Below are 14043 nucleotides of genomic sequence, written 5' to 3'. Positions count from 1 at the left end.
TTATTTTGATGATGATAATGATGATGAAGAATAGCATGGAATTATTGTTAAAAAAATGATTTCTAAGCTATGCCGTTTCTAACGTTACTATTTTCATGTCAGGAAACTCTATTGTTACAGTCATCAAGATTAGCCAGTTTGAGATGGAGTGTAAATATCTGCAACTGTTAAGAAGTTCAGCGAAAACTATGTTCATTTTAGGGAGCAACATTTTATAAATATTTACGAGATAATAATACTTTTATTACCTCCTGGACAGTATAAAAAAGGTAAAAAAAAACAGTAAGCAGCCAATCAAAACTTCATTTTGCCATTCGTTGAACATGCAGCTTTTTAGATTTGAGAAAAAGTCTTCAAGTAACCTAGAATCAGCTATTTAGAGAAACATAAAATCAGATGCTTTCAGAAGCTCAATATCTACACCGAAAGATAATAGATATTCTATGCACTTACGTACTAAATATACGAAATTTACATTTTATCACTGAAATAGTAACTAGAAACACACAATCTGATGTCTGTGTATATGGGCTACTGACTAATTGTAAAGCTAAGGCTTAAGCATTAAAATGTTTTTGGTTATAAGGTACAAGAAATACACCATAGGATAGCAAAGAAACTGTACAAGGCAGTAGAGAACTGGATAAGACTATATCAGATAGCAAAGAGTTAAGCTATTTTAGCAGTGAATTAAGGATTTAATTTCTTTTACACTCATCACACCTTTCTTCTCTTAACAAACTTGAGAATTTTGAAGCTGACTTTATACCCTAGAAGAAGCGTACACATAGCCATATCTACAGCTGAAAAATGGTCAAAGAGTGACTCTGCTCCTTCTCAAGAAAGATTAGGGGTAATAAAGACACTTTCATTACTTTTCAGATAGATTGGTAGTGCAACAAATAACATGAAAAACAAGCACCCAACCGAAATTCATTATCTAATTTCTTTTTCATGGAGACTAATGAATTCACATGAAAACTTTTGGGCCATACTAGGATTATATATTATAGAAACCTTAGAATCAAATGCTTCAGGAAATTTATGATACATTTGAGAAACTATGGATTTTCAACAAAGTGAATTTTTACAAAATAAATATACAACATTTCTGTTTTAATTGCATTTTAATAGCAAAATGCAGCACAAAATATAAAACAATTTGGAGTTCTCTACTATCTGATCACAAAGCTTAGGCAAAGTTGTAAACTATTCTTAGTTTTAAGGCACATATGTTGTACTATAAGATAGTGCACGATTTGTGCACGAGAGTTGAACAGTGGCAAAGGCATTAGAAACTAAAATAACTACTTTAGCTATGAATTCTGGACATAGCCTGTTTAAGGTTTGTCATTGACAATCCTCAAACTTACGGACTTGAGAGTTTTGAAGCTGACATAATTATCGAAAGTAATGATTTAAATTACTGTTAAGCGGGTTTATCCCTCTGCAGAATGCAGTATATTGAGTTTTTAGTTGCGTTAGTGTAAGAGAATAATTCTTTTGTTCAATATTTATGTAAAAATGAAAGTCACTTCCTCAGCAGAATGAGCTTAAAGGTTAGAGTTTAAAAAACTAAATAATTATTACAATTCATTTCTTCAGAGGATGAGCCTAAATAATGGCTATGGTATTGAAGAGGTCAAATTTTGTTCTTCTAACTTTGTGGCGGAGGTTGGTAGTCAACAGGCTGAAGCTTTACAAATGGATCCTCTGGGCCCTCAATATCGACATAAGAACCTGGTGTATCGTGGTAACGAGCTCGATAGCCAAAATCGTTCCGCTCAACTACGAGGGCAAGCAGGAAACCGTACTTTTTTTTATCGTCTTCAGTGTCTACTAGGATATAGCGCCCAATAAATTCCGTCTCACTATTTGATGATGCATATACATCTGTTGAAAGGGCATCAGAACTTGAAGATTTATTGCTTACTAAACTCGGCTTCTTCCCATCAGGCCTTAGCCAACGCTTGCTCTGCTGGTCAATCACAAGACCCAGAGATCGAGCAGTATGCCTGGTAACGGCTTGTCAATCTTTCGCAAAATACCAGTTTCTGGCAGCAGAGATTGTTTTTCTTGGTGCCCTAGACAAGCGGTTGTACGATACAGCATTCAATGATGATGGAATAAGATTCCATCCCTCATCCGTGAATTCTGAGACTGACGTAAAGATCATTATAAGTCTATTCGCTTGCCTCCACCAAGCAGCCCAGTCCTTATTTCCAGTCCAATTCAAACACACCTTGAAGTCCGTTTCCTTCAGGTTTGGTACAATTTATTGAAAATCAGGATGCAAAAACTGTTTCCCTTTTCCAAGGAATATGATCGTCGGTACTGGCCAGTTGCCTCTTCTATCACTGGATTCACCTTTGCATCCGAGTGAAAATTCGAATGCAAAATTGTTTTGGCCCGAACATAAACAGTCTCAAAGGCTTGATCAAGGCCGATTGCAAACTGCTCACTCATTTTAGTTCTATAAGATATTGCCTTTCGAATTCTTGGCAAAGAAGCTGCAGCCATTTTCTTCTCGGCTGGGATATATGTCAGTCCAACTCCACTCTGAACAGCTGCCAAACTAATTGTTGGATCTTTTAAAGTGATGTCTTCTATGTCACACCTTACTTGTGGAGTCAAGCGGTTTTCTGGTGGCGCTGAGTGGGAATGTCGTCCGTTTGTGGATTTGCCACCCGTTGCAATAAATTGCAATAAACCATCTTCTATAGTTGTCTTCTTCAGGTGTTTTTAAGTATTCTATCCTGGCCTTACATTCTTTTTGTGATAAGTGCGAAGAAGAATGTAACAGACAATTATTATTTGAAAAGTAGTTTTGCATCGTGTACTCACATGCTTCTCCTGAGCAGTGCTTAACTCCTGCACATAGGTTTGTCCTAATTTTTAGGATGACATCAGTTTCTTTTCCATTCTGAAATAGCTCAGTCTGTTTTGTGATCACAGGTCCACCACTTTTCAGAGTTAATTGCCAGAACTTTTTCACAGAATCAGAATCTTTAGCACAGGAGCTATTGTCTGCAAATTTTCTTACATCAGAAATTTACAGAATCTCGTCTTGGCTGTTGTCGGTATAGCCAATATATTTTAAAAATCTTGTCCTGTATGCTAGTCTCCATATATCTTTCTGTTTTAAGAGGTCGAGTACCTTGTCTTATCCTCCTCGTGCTATTTTCTTGTTCTGTGTCTTATGTGTCTCTGCTTCTGTCTTTGGCATCATTGTGCACGGTAAAGATATTGGACCTGAGACTGGTAATCCAAGTCTTAATAATTTATTCATAACAGGCACTGTAAAAAATGCTCAACAAAATGGATCTCCAGGAAACCTAAAACAACAGCCTTTCGTAACAAGACAGGCAAGTATTTTCCGTCTGGCAGGCATCCATAAACGCTTGATTGAAAGTCTTCAGTTGAAAGTTTTTTTTGCCAAAGACTTATCTGTCTTGCCAAGCAGAAAATTAGATGGACGCGTTTCTGCTATTTCACGAATACCTCTGCTTTGTAAGATGCTAAACACACTTTGTATATTTTTTAAGTCCTCTGTTTTGTCGTGGGTACTAAAAGAAGATATGCCCACGCAACCTGAGCAGCATTTCCTAATTACTGTCTTTTCATCAAGTACTTCACCGAAATATTTCATTTAGTGTTTGCGCATGCAAAATCCTGATATTTCTGCATAGACATATCTCAGGGCCTCCTCAAAGTCAGACACAACGAGATTCTTAGTTTCATCGTCAGAAACAGATTTCTTCCAGAATGTCAAACGCTGTAAATCGTGGAATTTGGATTTTAGTATCACAGCACTTGAAGCTTCTCCGTCCCTACCAGCACGGCCTTCTTCTTGTACCCAGATTGAGAAGTTTTTTGGTATACCGACTCTTATAACTGTCCGAATATTTTTTAGGTCAATCCCAAGCCCATATGCTGGAGTAGCACACAGAATTTCAATTGTTCCATCTAGCATACTAGTGTAGATCTGTTTTTTGTCTGAGCCTGTGGAATTTTCTGTGAAACAAGAGGCAGGGATGCCTTTCTGACTCAAAAAGTAACTTAACCGTTCTGCGTCAGATTTATTGCTAAAATAGATAATAGCTGGACCTTTTCCTTCGGCTGCTATTGTGGCAACTTGGTTTGCTAGGTTCTCCCATGAAGTTTTCCATTTTTGATGTTCTTTTTTTGAAGGTGGAGTGAGATAACTCTGCAAATATATGGTAACATTTGGTCTGATAACAGAGCCTCTGATCTCTACAGGGTTTTGAAGTCGTTCCCTCTGAAGCAACTGCATCTGATGTGGAAGAAGCGTTGCTGTTAATGCGATCATTGGAACTCCAGGTTTTACCAGTCGTATTTCAGACATTTCCTCGAAGGCCTTTCTCAAAGCTCTCCACTCATCAAAAAGGTGGCATTCATCAAATACTTGTAACCTTAGGTGCTTCTTTATCAGAGTGACATTAGTTTTAGTATATCCATCCGACATATCAGTACCCATAAATGTTTCTGGGGTGCCTAAAAGTATTATTGGGTTTGTTGCTGATTGTTCCGTGATTTCAATCTCTTGTCTGCGGTACTCATCACCTGAAATATTAGCTCCTACTTCATAAACTACTGCACCTTTACTTTTCAGAAACTGAAACTGGTCCATCCTTATAACAATAGTAGGTACACTAACAAGCGTGATGCTGTTCTCCATGATAGCTGGGACTTGGTAACAAATTGATTTGCCTGTACTGGCTACCACTAAAACATCTTTCCCTTTTGTTGTTACATTTATTGCTGGAAGTTGGAATCGCCGCAAAGTTTTTATCCCGAACTGGTATACAGCAAGTCCTGCTGCCACTATCTTTCTCTCTTTCTGGCATAAGTACGTCAGGTATGCTGAACAACCCTTCTGATTCAAGCATCGAATGGGCTGAAGACTGTTTTTGAGGAATTGGTGAAATGGAGTTAGCTTCAGTAGTATAATAGACTTTTTTTGAACGGTTTTCAGAAAACAAATGGTTAGGAGTACTAGTAATCAAATCTTTTTCAAGTGAGATCCGAAAAACATTGCTTGGTCCTTCCGCAGATTCTACACATTTCAGGAAGTCCAAATTTGTGGATAAGTTGAAAGGTGACTCAGGGTGTGTTGGACCAGCAACGGAAAGAACCAAATCATCCCCTATGATTGGATCAGATTCTGAATCAATGCTGGGAGAATCATCAGTCAAATGATGAAAATCGATACCAATGTCTGTTGACTAGCTGTTCTATTCGAAAGCACTGTCAGGAAGTTCAATAAGGAGGTGTAAAACACCAGCTGAGGAGGGCCTGGCATTTCCTTAATGTGCCCAACATGAGGATATGGTCGTGGCTAAGTCACTATGGACAGAATCTAAAGATGTTCGAAGTCCATTTTCTATAGCTTGTTCTATTAGACGGCTAAAAGAAGTGTCGGGAATTTTTCTGCCCAAGGATATGAAAGGGATGGTTTAGCCATCTTGCAGAGCACCATTCCTAACGCATATATATCTCTCACTGGAGGTGCTTTTTTGCCAGCAAGTCGTTCGGGACTTGCGCAACTAATGGTCCCTTTTGCACCACCGATTGTAGAACACAAGGTTGTTGTCAACCGGCTAGCATTGGTTAGTTCATTCCTCCCTTCCCCAAAATCAGTGAGTTTTGGTATAATCAAGTCAGCTTCGTGATTTCTTAAGACTTTCTCTGGTTTCAAATCGCCATAATAAATTCCTTTGCCATGTATGTATAAAAATCCATTTTTGATACCCATTGCTATTGTTTTCAAAGTTTCCCCAATACCTATATTCATTTGAATTTCAACTAGAAATTTCTTTAAGGTGTGGATTTTTCTAACTTTCCCATTCTCTAGTGGGCACTCTACAAAACAATACTCTAAAATCAATGCATGCAAAGATTTACAAAAATATATCATACCTACTATATTTTTATGATTAAGGGTTGAAAGAAGTTATGCTTCTTTAAGAAAACTGTTTCTGATGTTCACATCTTTCTTTCTATAGATTTTTGCAGCATATTCAACGTCATTCATAGAACACTAGCAACACAACAGATGCTCCCCCCTCTGCAAAACCAACATCTCCATACTTTAGAATAATTGCACTCTCATTAATAGCTAAATTTACTAGTCGCTCAAGAAGTTTCGGTAGCGAAATATTATTTCGCTTCTGGCCTAAAAGTGAACTCATCATTGTTACTTAACGTTCACAAACAGCTCTTAAAAGAATTAATTGTCAGTAATTTAAACAAAGTGCATTTTCACAAAGAGCAACAGGAAATGCATTTACTCATATACAGAAAAAAAACTAATAAAACAAATTGTCATAATTGCAAGAAACACATTATAACAGTTCTTAGTCAATTATGAGGATGCAATATTGTGGTTTTTAGAATTTCTTTGCAATAAAAAGAAACTATATTTTTGGCAACAAAAGGTCCATAAGAGCCATAACATTTCTTATATTATGCTATTTTTAAATGTCATGGTTGCTTTTCTGGCAACACATTATCTCCCCTCCCTCAAAACCTCATATATAGCCCTACATACCAAAGGGAACGCAATATCGTTGCCTATAGAAATTATCATAATTTATTTTCACAGAGGCACTTTAATGAAAGTGAGAGGGGGGCATATAAATTTCAGAAAGGGCTCATTCAACTTAAAATCAAAAGTTTTATTACCATTTTTAAGAGTAAATTTTGAAAGCAGGGTAACAACCCCCCCCCCTCCACACCCTCTTTTCCTCACAGGTGCCTGATGAAATTTTTTATATAGCTATTTTTTACAGAATATTAAGAAGATCAGATAAAATAAACTACGGGGCCAATACAACCCCCCGGAAAGATTTTTATAAGCTATTCCCTGGAAGTATATAAGGTATTGTATATTAGACATAGTCATTTTGTTCAAAGTTAACCAAAGCCGAAATAACTATGCTTCGGGGGTTGAGCCCCCCTCCCCATCCGCAAGGCCAGAGATATAAGTTATACAAGCTGTTTATTGTTGCTTAGATACGCTGTTTACTTTGATTTACTCATTTACGGGGTGGCTTTGTTTTACGGGGCAAGAGCTGTAAGTTATGCAAGTTACTTATTGTTACTTTGTTTACTTTGATAATATCTTTGTTTTAACACTTTGTTACTTTAATATGGTACCGTTGACACTAGTTTTGATGCTTACATGAAGCTTTATAGTTGAAAAAAAGATTTTTAAATGAGAATGTTAGAAAACTTGAAACTTAGGAGATGAAAACGAAGAGGAATCAATAAAAAAGTTTCCAAAAAAAACAAATTTTTCAAGTAAAGGCAATATTGAACTTAAGAACAGCAAAAATATATTCCTAGAACCAATCAAACTCAAACGACCAAAAAAGTAACTATTGGAGAACAAATAAAACCCAAAACGAAAAGAAATAAAGTAGATACTCATAGGAAACAAACATACAATAGGCACTAGTGTAAATGAATACATAAAGATTAAAACGAGTCAAACTTAAATAAGCAAATCAAGCTTAAAAACAACAAAAACTACCCCCTTCCCTAACTGTAAAAGTCTAAAGCCATGACACTGACACTTGTGACCTATCTAAATAATTTTTTGGCCAGAAAATCCCAGGGTACTATTTAAAAAAAGAAGAAAATATGGAGTGATTTTCAAGGAAAAAAATATACATACATACGTACATGAATCATACACATTTACTAGTTTAAAGAGCTTTAAAGGATACACACGAAACAGGAAATGAATTCATGTCAGAATTTCTTAGTTCAACTGAAATTACTGATTTGCAACCCCCTGACTTGGAAAAAAGAATATAACAGTGATTATGCAAATGCGTAATTTAGATGTTTCGTAGGACATTGGTATTGGAACATTCATCGTTTTTACAGAATTAGGTAACAACGCAATTAAGAGAAAAATTAGGGAGCATCTGGGAATTTTTTTTTGGGTATCTCTGACGTCAGGTAAAATATTGCATGCTTAAGAATGAATCCAAACAGCTAAGGCAAAAGGCATCGAAAAATGGCCGAGGTAATGAAGAACGAGAACGAAACAAAACGAGATTGTGCTGGGCAGTCTTTGCTGGGCCTCCTTGGGAGTTTGATTCCAAGGCAATGTACTTTGCCTCGTTTTTATGGGGAAATTTATTAAATCCATAGCCTCTCGCAGATTTGTTTTTATTGAATCTTTGGGAGGAGTTTTCTTTACAAAAAGATGAGGCTCCCCATTACATTTTACATACTAATTTTTTTCACTCCCCTCTACATTCCTCGATTTGTCCAGTTGATTAGTCTTTATTATTTCAAAGTGAATAAATACAGGGATTCAATTAACCAAGTTCTAAGGAAAATGAACTCAGTTCCGGGTTCTTATAAGTGGATAAAAGATGGAGAGGTAAAAGGGATGTTGAGCAAAACTAAGATTTCCCCAAAAATAATAAGACCAATTTCTTCTCAATATGTAGAGTTTCAACAAATAGAAAGAAACACAGCAAAAGGTCAGCATTAAAAATGCACTGGAAATAATGAGAAGATACAAAACACCCTCCGAAAACGGAAGGGTTTGGCACTCGGTAGGACACTCATTGAGAATTGTTTTGTTATTTTCTAATTCTTGCATAGTCTCAGGACCCATTTTAGCACTTCTAATGGTTTTGAGTGATGGTCAGGAGAGAACAAGGCCGATCGTAAAAGATGCAATCATTAATTGTAGCATTATTTTCATTTGTAGCATTCCCATAAAATCACGTACCGAGTAGTTAGAACCAAAAGAAACCGGGATATCTGATCTGAGAGAGTTTCTTCTAAATCGCTGTTTTAGAAGAACGACGATTTTAAGAGATTTATATATCTTTAACTTTAAGTGAGGTCTCTTATTATACTCTTTAGCATATGTTATTGCACACATTTTATTTAATGTCCTTCAACGCTTATTTAATTCTACATAAGGTTTAAAACAATCGTTTAAACCTAAGTTATACTACATAATTAAATATGAGGTCTTAGTTTACTACATATTTCTTGCCTTCATTGTTCACGCACGTCCGTGCTGTTTAAGAAACACATATAGCAGTGTCGTAACCGCACGGTTTTACGTAAACGATAATTATAGTGAGGGGACTAGACATAGCAAGGGCGAGTGAGGACCTCTATACCCACTCGTTTTCTAATGTCCTTCCTTTTCTTAGCTTATACTTCCTTGGCTACTTCCTACGTCAGGCCTTTCTCGTTAACCACTAATGTTTTGATTTCACCTATATCCCTTTATGTTCACTAATATTGACTTGGTAAATTTACTCGTATGCTTTTGAATTTATTCTTGTAGGTTATTTTTGTAGGAATAAAAGTTGATTTTCATAATGGATTTGTAACCCGCCACCATCTACTAACCTGCCCTTCCTTCATATATTTCTTCTCCTCTGGAAATAGAAGGGCTACTCCCCAATTTGTCTTTTTGAATTGTCGACTCGGGAGTCTTGAAAGACTCTTGAGAGCTCTGAGAGGAATCAAAGATTTTGCAGGGTTCCTCCATTGTTTAAATGCCGTGTCTTCGGGGGAGGGGGTGAGGCATTTCTTGCACTAGCGTTTTCTTCCATGAAGACCATTCTTTAGGCTTAACCTTAGATACAGTTATATCATCATACTGTCCTTGCTGGGCATCCTTGGGAGTTTGATTGCAAGGTAATATACGTTGCCTCGTTTTTATGGGGAAATGTATTAAATCCATAGCCTCTCGCAGATTTGTTTTTATTGAATCTTTGGGAGGAGTTTTCTTTACAAAAAGATGAGGCTCCCCATTACATTTTACATACTAATTTTGTTCTTTCACTTCTACGTTCTTCGATTAGTCTTATTATTTCAAAGTTAATAAATACAGGGATTTAATTAACCAACTTCTAAGGAAAATGAACTCAGTTCCGGGTTCTTATAAGTGGATAAAAGATGGAGAGGTAAAAAGATGTTGAGCAAAACTAAGATTTCCCCCCAAATAATATTAAGACCAATTTCTTCTCAATATGTAGAAGTTCAACAAATAGAAAGAAAAACTGTAAAAGGTCAGTATTAAAAATGCACTGGAAATAATGAGAAGATAAAAAACACCCTCCGAAAACGGAAGTGTGGGGCACTCGGTAGGACACTCATTGAGAATTTTATTTTTATTTTCTAATTCTTGCATAGTCTCAGGACCCATTTTAGCACTTCTAATGGTCTTGAGTGATGGTCTGGAGAAAACAAGGCCAATCGTAAAAGATGTAATCATTAATTGTAGCATTATTTTCATTAGTAGCATTCCCATAAAATCATGTGCCGAGTAGTTAGAACCAAACGAACCAGGATCTCTGATCTGAGAGAGTTTTTTCTAAATCGCTGTTTTAGAAAAATGATGATTAACTTTAAGTAAGATCTCTTATTATACACATCATTAATGTGAAATAATGAGAAGATACAAAACACCCCTCCGAAAACGGAAGTGTGGGGCACTCGGTAGGACACTCATTGAGAATTTTCTTGTTATTCTCTAATTCTTGCATAGTCTCAGGACCCATTTTAGCACTTCTAATGGTCTTGAGTGATGGTCTGGAGAAAACAAGGCCAATCGTAAAAGATGTAATCATTAATTGTAGCATTATTTTCATTAGTAGCATTCCCATAAAATCATGTGCCGAGTAGTTAGAACCAAACGAACCAGGATCTCTGATCTGAGAGAGTTTTTTCTAAATCGCTGTTTTAGAAGAATGACGATTAACTTTAAGTAAGATCTCTTATTATACACATCATTAAATGTGAGGTCTTAGTTTACTACATATTTCATGCCTTCATTGTTCACGCACTTCCGTGCTGTTTAAGAAACGCTTGTTGCATTGTCGTAACCGCACGGTTTTACGTAAACGACAATTATAGTGAGGGGACTAGACATAACAAGGGTGAGGGAGGACCTCTATACCCACTCGTTTTCTAATGCCCTTCCTTTTTAAGAGGTAAAAGAAATGTTTAGCAAAACTAAAATTCCCCCCCCCCCAAATAATATTAAGATAAATTTCTTCTCAATATGTAGAGTTTCAACAAATAGAAAGAAAAACTGCAAAAGGTCAGTATTAAAAATGCACTGGAAATAATGAGAAAATAAAAAACACCCTCCAAAAACGGAAGGGTGGGAAACTCGGTAGGACACTCATTGAGAATTTTCTTGTTATTCTCTAATTTTTTGCATAGTCTCAGGACCCATTTTAGCACTTCTAATGGTCTTGAGTGATGGTCTGGAGAGAATAAGGCCGATCGTAAAAGGTGCAAACAGTAATTGTAGCACTATTTTCATTTGTAGCGTTCCCATAAATTCACATGCCGAGTAGTTAGAACCAAACGAACCAGAATCTCTGATCTGAGAGAGTTTCTTCTAAATCGCTGTTTTAGAAGAACGACGATATTAAGAGATTTATATACCTTTAACTTTAAGTGAGGTCTCTTATTATACTCTTAAGCATATGTTATTGCACACATTTTATTTAATGTCCTTCAATGCTTATTTAATTCTATTTAAGGTTTAAAATAATTATTTAAACAAAAGTTTTACTACATTATTAAATGTGAAGTCTTAATTTACTACGTATTTCATGCCTTCATTGTTCACGCACGTCCATGCTGTTTAAGAAACACATGTTGCAGCGTCGTAACCACACGGTTTTACGTAAACGACAATTATAGTGAGGGGACTAGACATATCAAGAGCGAGTGAGGACCTCTATACCTACTTGTTTTCTAATGTCCTTTCTTTTTCTTGGCTTATACTTCCTTGGCTACTTCCTACGTCGGGCTTTTCTCACTAACCACTAATGTTTTGATTTCACCTGTATCCCTTTATGTTCACTAATATTAACTTGGTGAAGGATTAATATACCTATAACTTTAAGTAAGGTCTCTTATTATACTCTTAAGCATATGTTATTGCACATATTTTATTTAATGTCCTTCAATACTTACTTAATTCTATTTATGTTTTAAAACAATCGTTTAAACATAAGTTATACAACATCATTAAATATGAGGTCTTAGTTTACTACATTTTTCATGCCTTCATTGTTCACGCACGTCGTGCTGTTTAAGAAACGCATGTTGCAGCGTCGTAACCGCACGGTTTTACGTACATAATAATTATAGTGAGGGGACTAGACATAGCAAGGTCGAGTGAGGACCTCTATAACCACTTGTTTTCTAATGTTCTCCCTTTTTCTTGGCTTATACTTCCTTGGCTACTTCCTACGTCGGGCCTTTCTCATTAACCCCTATTGTTTTGATTTCACCTATATCCCTTTATGTTCACTAATATTAACTTGGTGAATTTACTCGCATGCTTTTGAATTTATTGTTGTAGGTTATTTCTGTAGGAATATAAGTTGATTTTCATAATGGTTTTGCTACCCGCCACCATCTACTAACATGCCCTTCCTTCATATATTTCTTCTCCTCTGGAAGTAGAAGGTCTATTCTCCAACTCGTCTTTTTGAATGTTCGATTCGGGAGACATGAAAGACTCTTAAGAGCTCTGAGAGGAATAAAGAAGTTTTTGCAGGGTTCCTCCATTGTTTAAATGCTATGTCTTCGGGGGGGGGAGAGGCATTTTTTTGCACGAGCGTTTTCCTCCATGAAGACCATTCTTTAGGCTTAACCTTAGATACGGTTATATCATGATACTGTCCTTGCTGGAAATCCTTGGGAGTTTGATTCCAAGGCAATGTACTTTGCCTTGTTTTTATAGGGAAATTTATTAAATCCATAGCTTCTCGCAGATTTGTTTTTTATTGAATCTTTGGGAGGAGTTTTCTTTACAAAAAGATAAGGCTCCTCATCACATTTTAGGACATCACATTATCACATTTCACTCCCCTCTACATTCCTCGATTTGTCCAGTCGATTAGTCTTTATTATTTCAAAGTGAATAAATACAGGGATTCAATTAACCAAGTTCTCAGGAAAATGAACTCAGTTCCGGGCTCTTATAAGTGGATAAAAGATGGAGAGGTAAAAGAGATGTTGAGTAAAGCTAATATTTCCCCCCAAATAATATTAAGACCAATTTCTTCTTAATATGTAGAGTTTCAACAAATAGAAAGAAAAACTGCCAAAGGTCACTATTAAAAATGCATTGGAAATTATGAGAAGACACAAAACACCCTCCGAATTTGGAAGGGTGGGACACTCTGTAGGACACTCATTGAGAATTGTCTTGTTATTCTCTAATTCCTGCATAGTCTCAGGACCCATTTTAGCACTTCTAATGGTCTCATTGATGGTCTGGAGAGAACAAGGCCGATCGTAAAAGATGCAATCATTAATTGTAACATTATTTTCTTTTGTAGCATTCCCATAAAATCACGTGTCGAGTAGTTAGAACCAAACGCACCAGGATCTCTGATCTGAGAGAGTTTCTTCTAAATCGCTGTTTTAGAAGAACGACGATATTAAGAGATTAGTATACCTTTAACATGAAGTAATGTCTCGTATTATACTCTTGAGCATATTTTATTGCAAACAATTTATTTAATGTCCTTCAACGCTTATTTAATTCTACATAAGGTTTAAAACAATCATTTAAACATAAGTTATACTACATCATTAAATGTGAGGTCTTAGTTTACTACATATTTCATGCCTTCATTGTTTACACATGTCCGTGCTGTTTAAGAAACGCATGTTACAGCGTCGTAACCAAACGGTTTTACGTAAAAGATAATTATAATGAGGGGACTAGACATAGCAAGGGCGAGTGAGGACCTCTATACCCACTCGTTTTCTAATATCCCCCCTTTTTCTTGGCTTATACTTCCTTGGCTACTTTCTACGTCGGTCTTTTTTCATTAACCACTAATGTTTCGATTTTGCCTATATCCCTTTATGTTCACTAATATTGACTTGATGAATTTACTCGCCTGCTTTTGAATTTATTCTTGTAGGTTATTTCTGTAGGAGTATAAGTTGATTTTCATAAGGGATTTGAAACCCTCCACCATCTACTAACCTGCA

The 14043-nt window shown here is 36.2% G+C and overlaps 2 protein-coding genes across 2 annotated transcripts; both read right to left on the bottom strand.

The window, feature by feature from the left end:
- Positions 1-3649: 3649 nt before the first annotated feature.
- LOC148938542 (uncharacterized) lies at positions 3650-4699 on the bottom strand. Its single transcript, XM_089107716.1, has one exon. It carries the CDS (start codon positions 4697-4699, stop codon positions 3650-3652), a length of 1050 nt encoding a protein of 349 aa, XP_088963842.1.
- A 720-nt stretch (positions 4700-5419) lies between these two features.
- On the bottom strand, positions 5420-5776 carry LOC148938541 (uncharacterized). Its single transcript, XM_089107714.1, has one exon. It carries the CDS (start codon positions 5774-5776, stop codon positions 5420-5422), a length of 357 nt encoding a protein of 118 aa, XP_088963840.1.
- Positions 5777-14043: the final 8267 nt, after the last annotated feature.

Source organism: Artemia sp. Qi Xiang Cuo, unplaced genomic scaffold, assembly GCF_049724085.1.
Source record: "Artemia sp. Qi Xiang Cuo unplaced genomic scaffold, ASM4972408v1 HiC_scaffold_3152, whole genome shotgun sequence".
NCBI lineage: Eukaryota > Metazoa > Arthropoda > Branchiopoda > Anostraca > Artemiidae > Artemia > Artemia sp. Qi Xiang Cuo.
This window is presented reverse-complemented; position numbering and strand designations above follow the sequence as displayed.

Bases quoted from the DNA above. Each gene is read 5' to 3' on its own strand.
- LOC148938541 (XM_089107714.1), bottom strand. From the start codon at position 5,776: ATGGGTATCAAAAATGGATTTTTATACATACATGGCAAAGGAATTTAT.
- LOC148938542 (XM_089107716.1), bottom strand. From the start codon at position 4,699: ATGGAGAACAGCATCACGCTTGTTAGTGTACCTACTATTGTTATAAGG.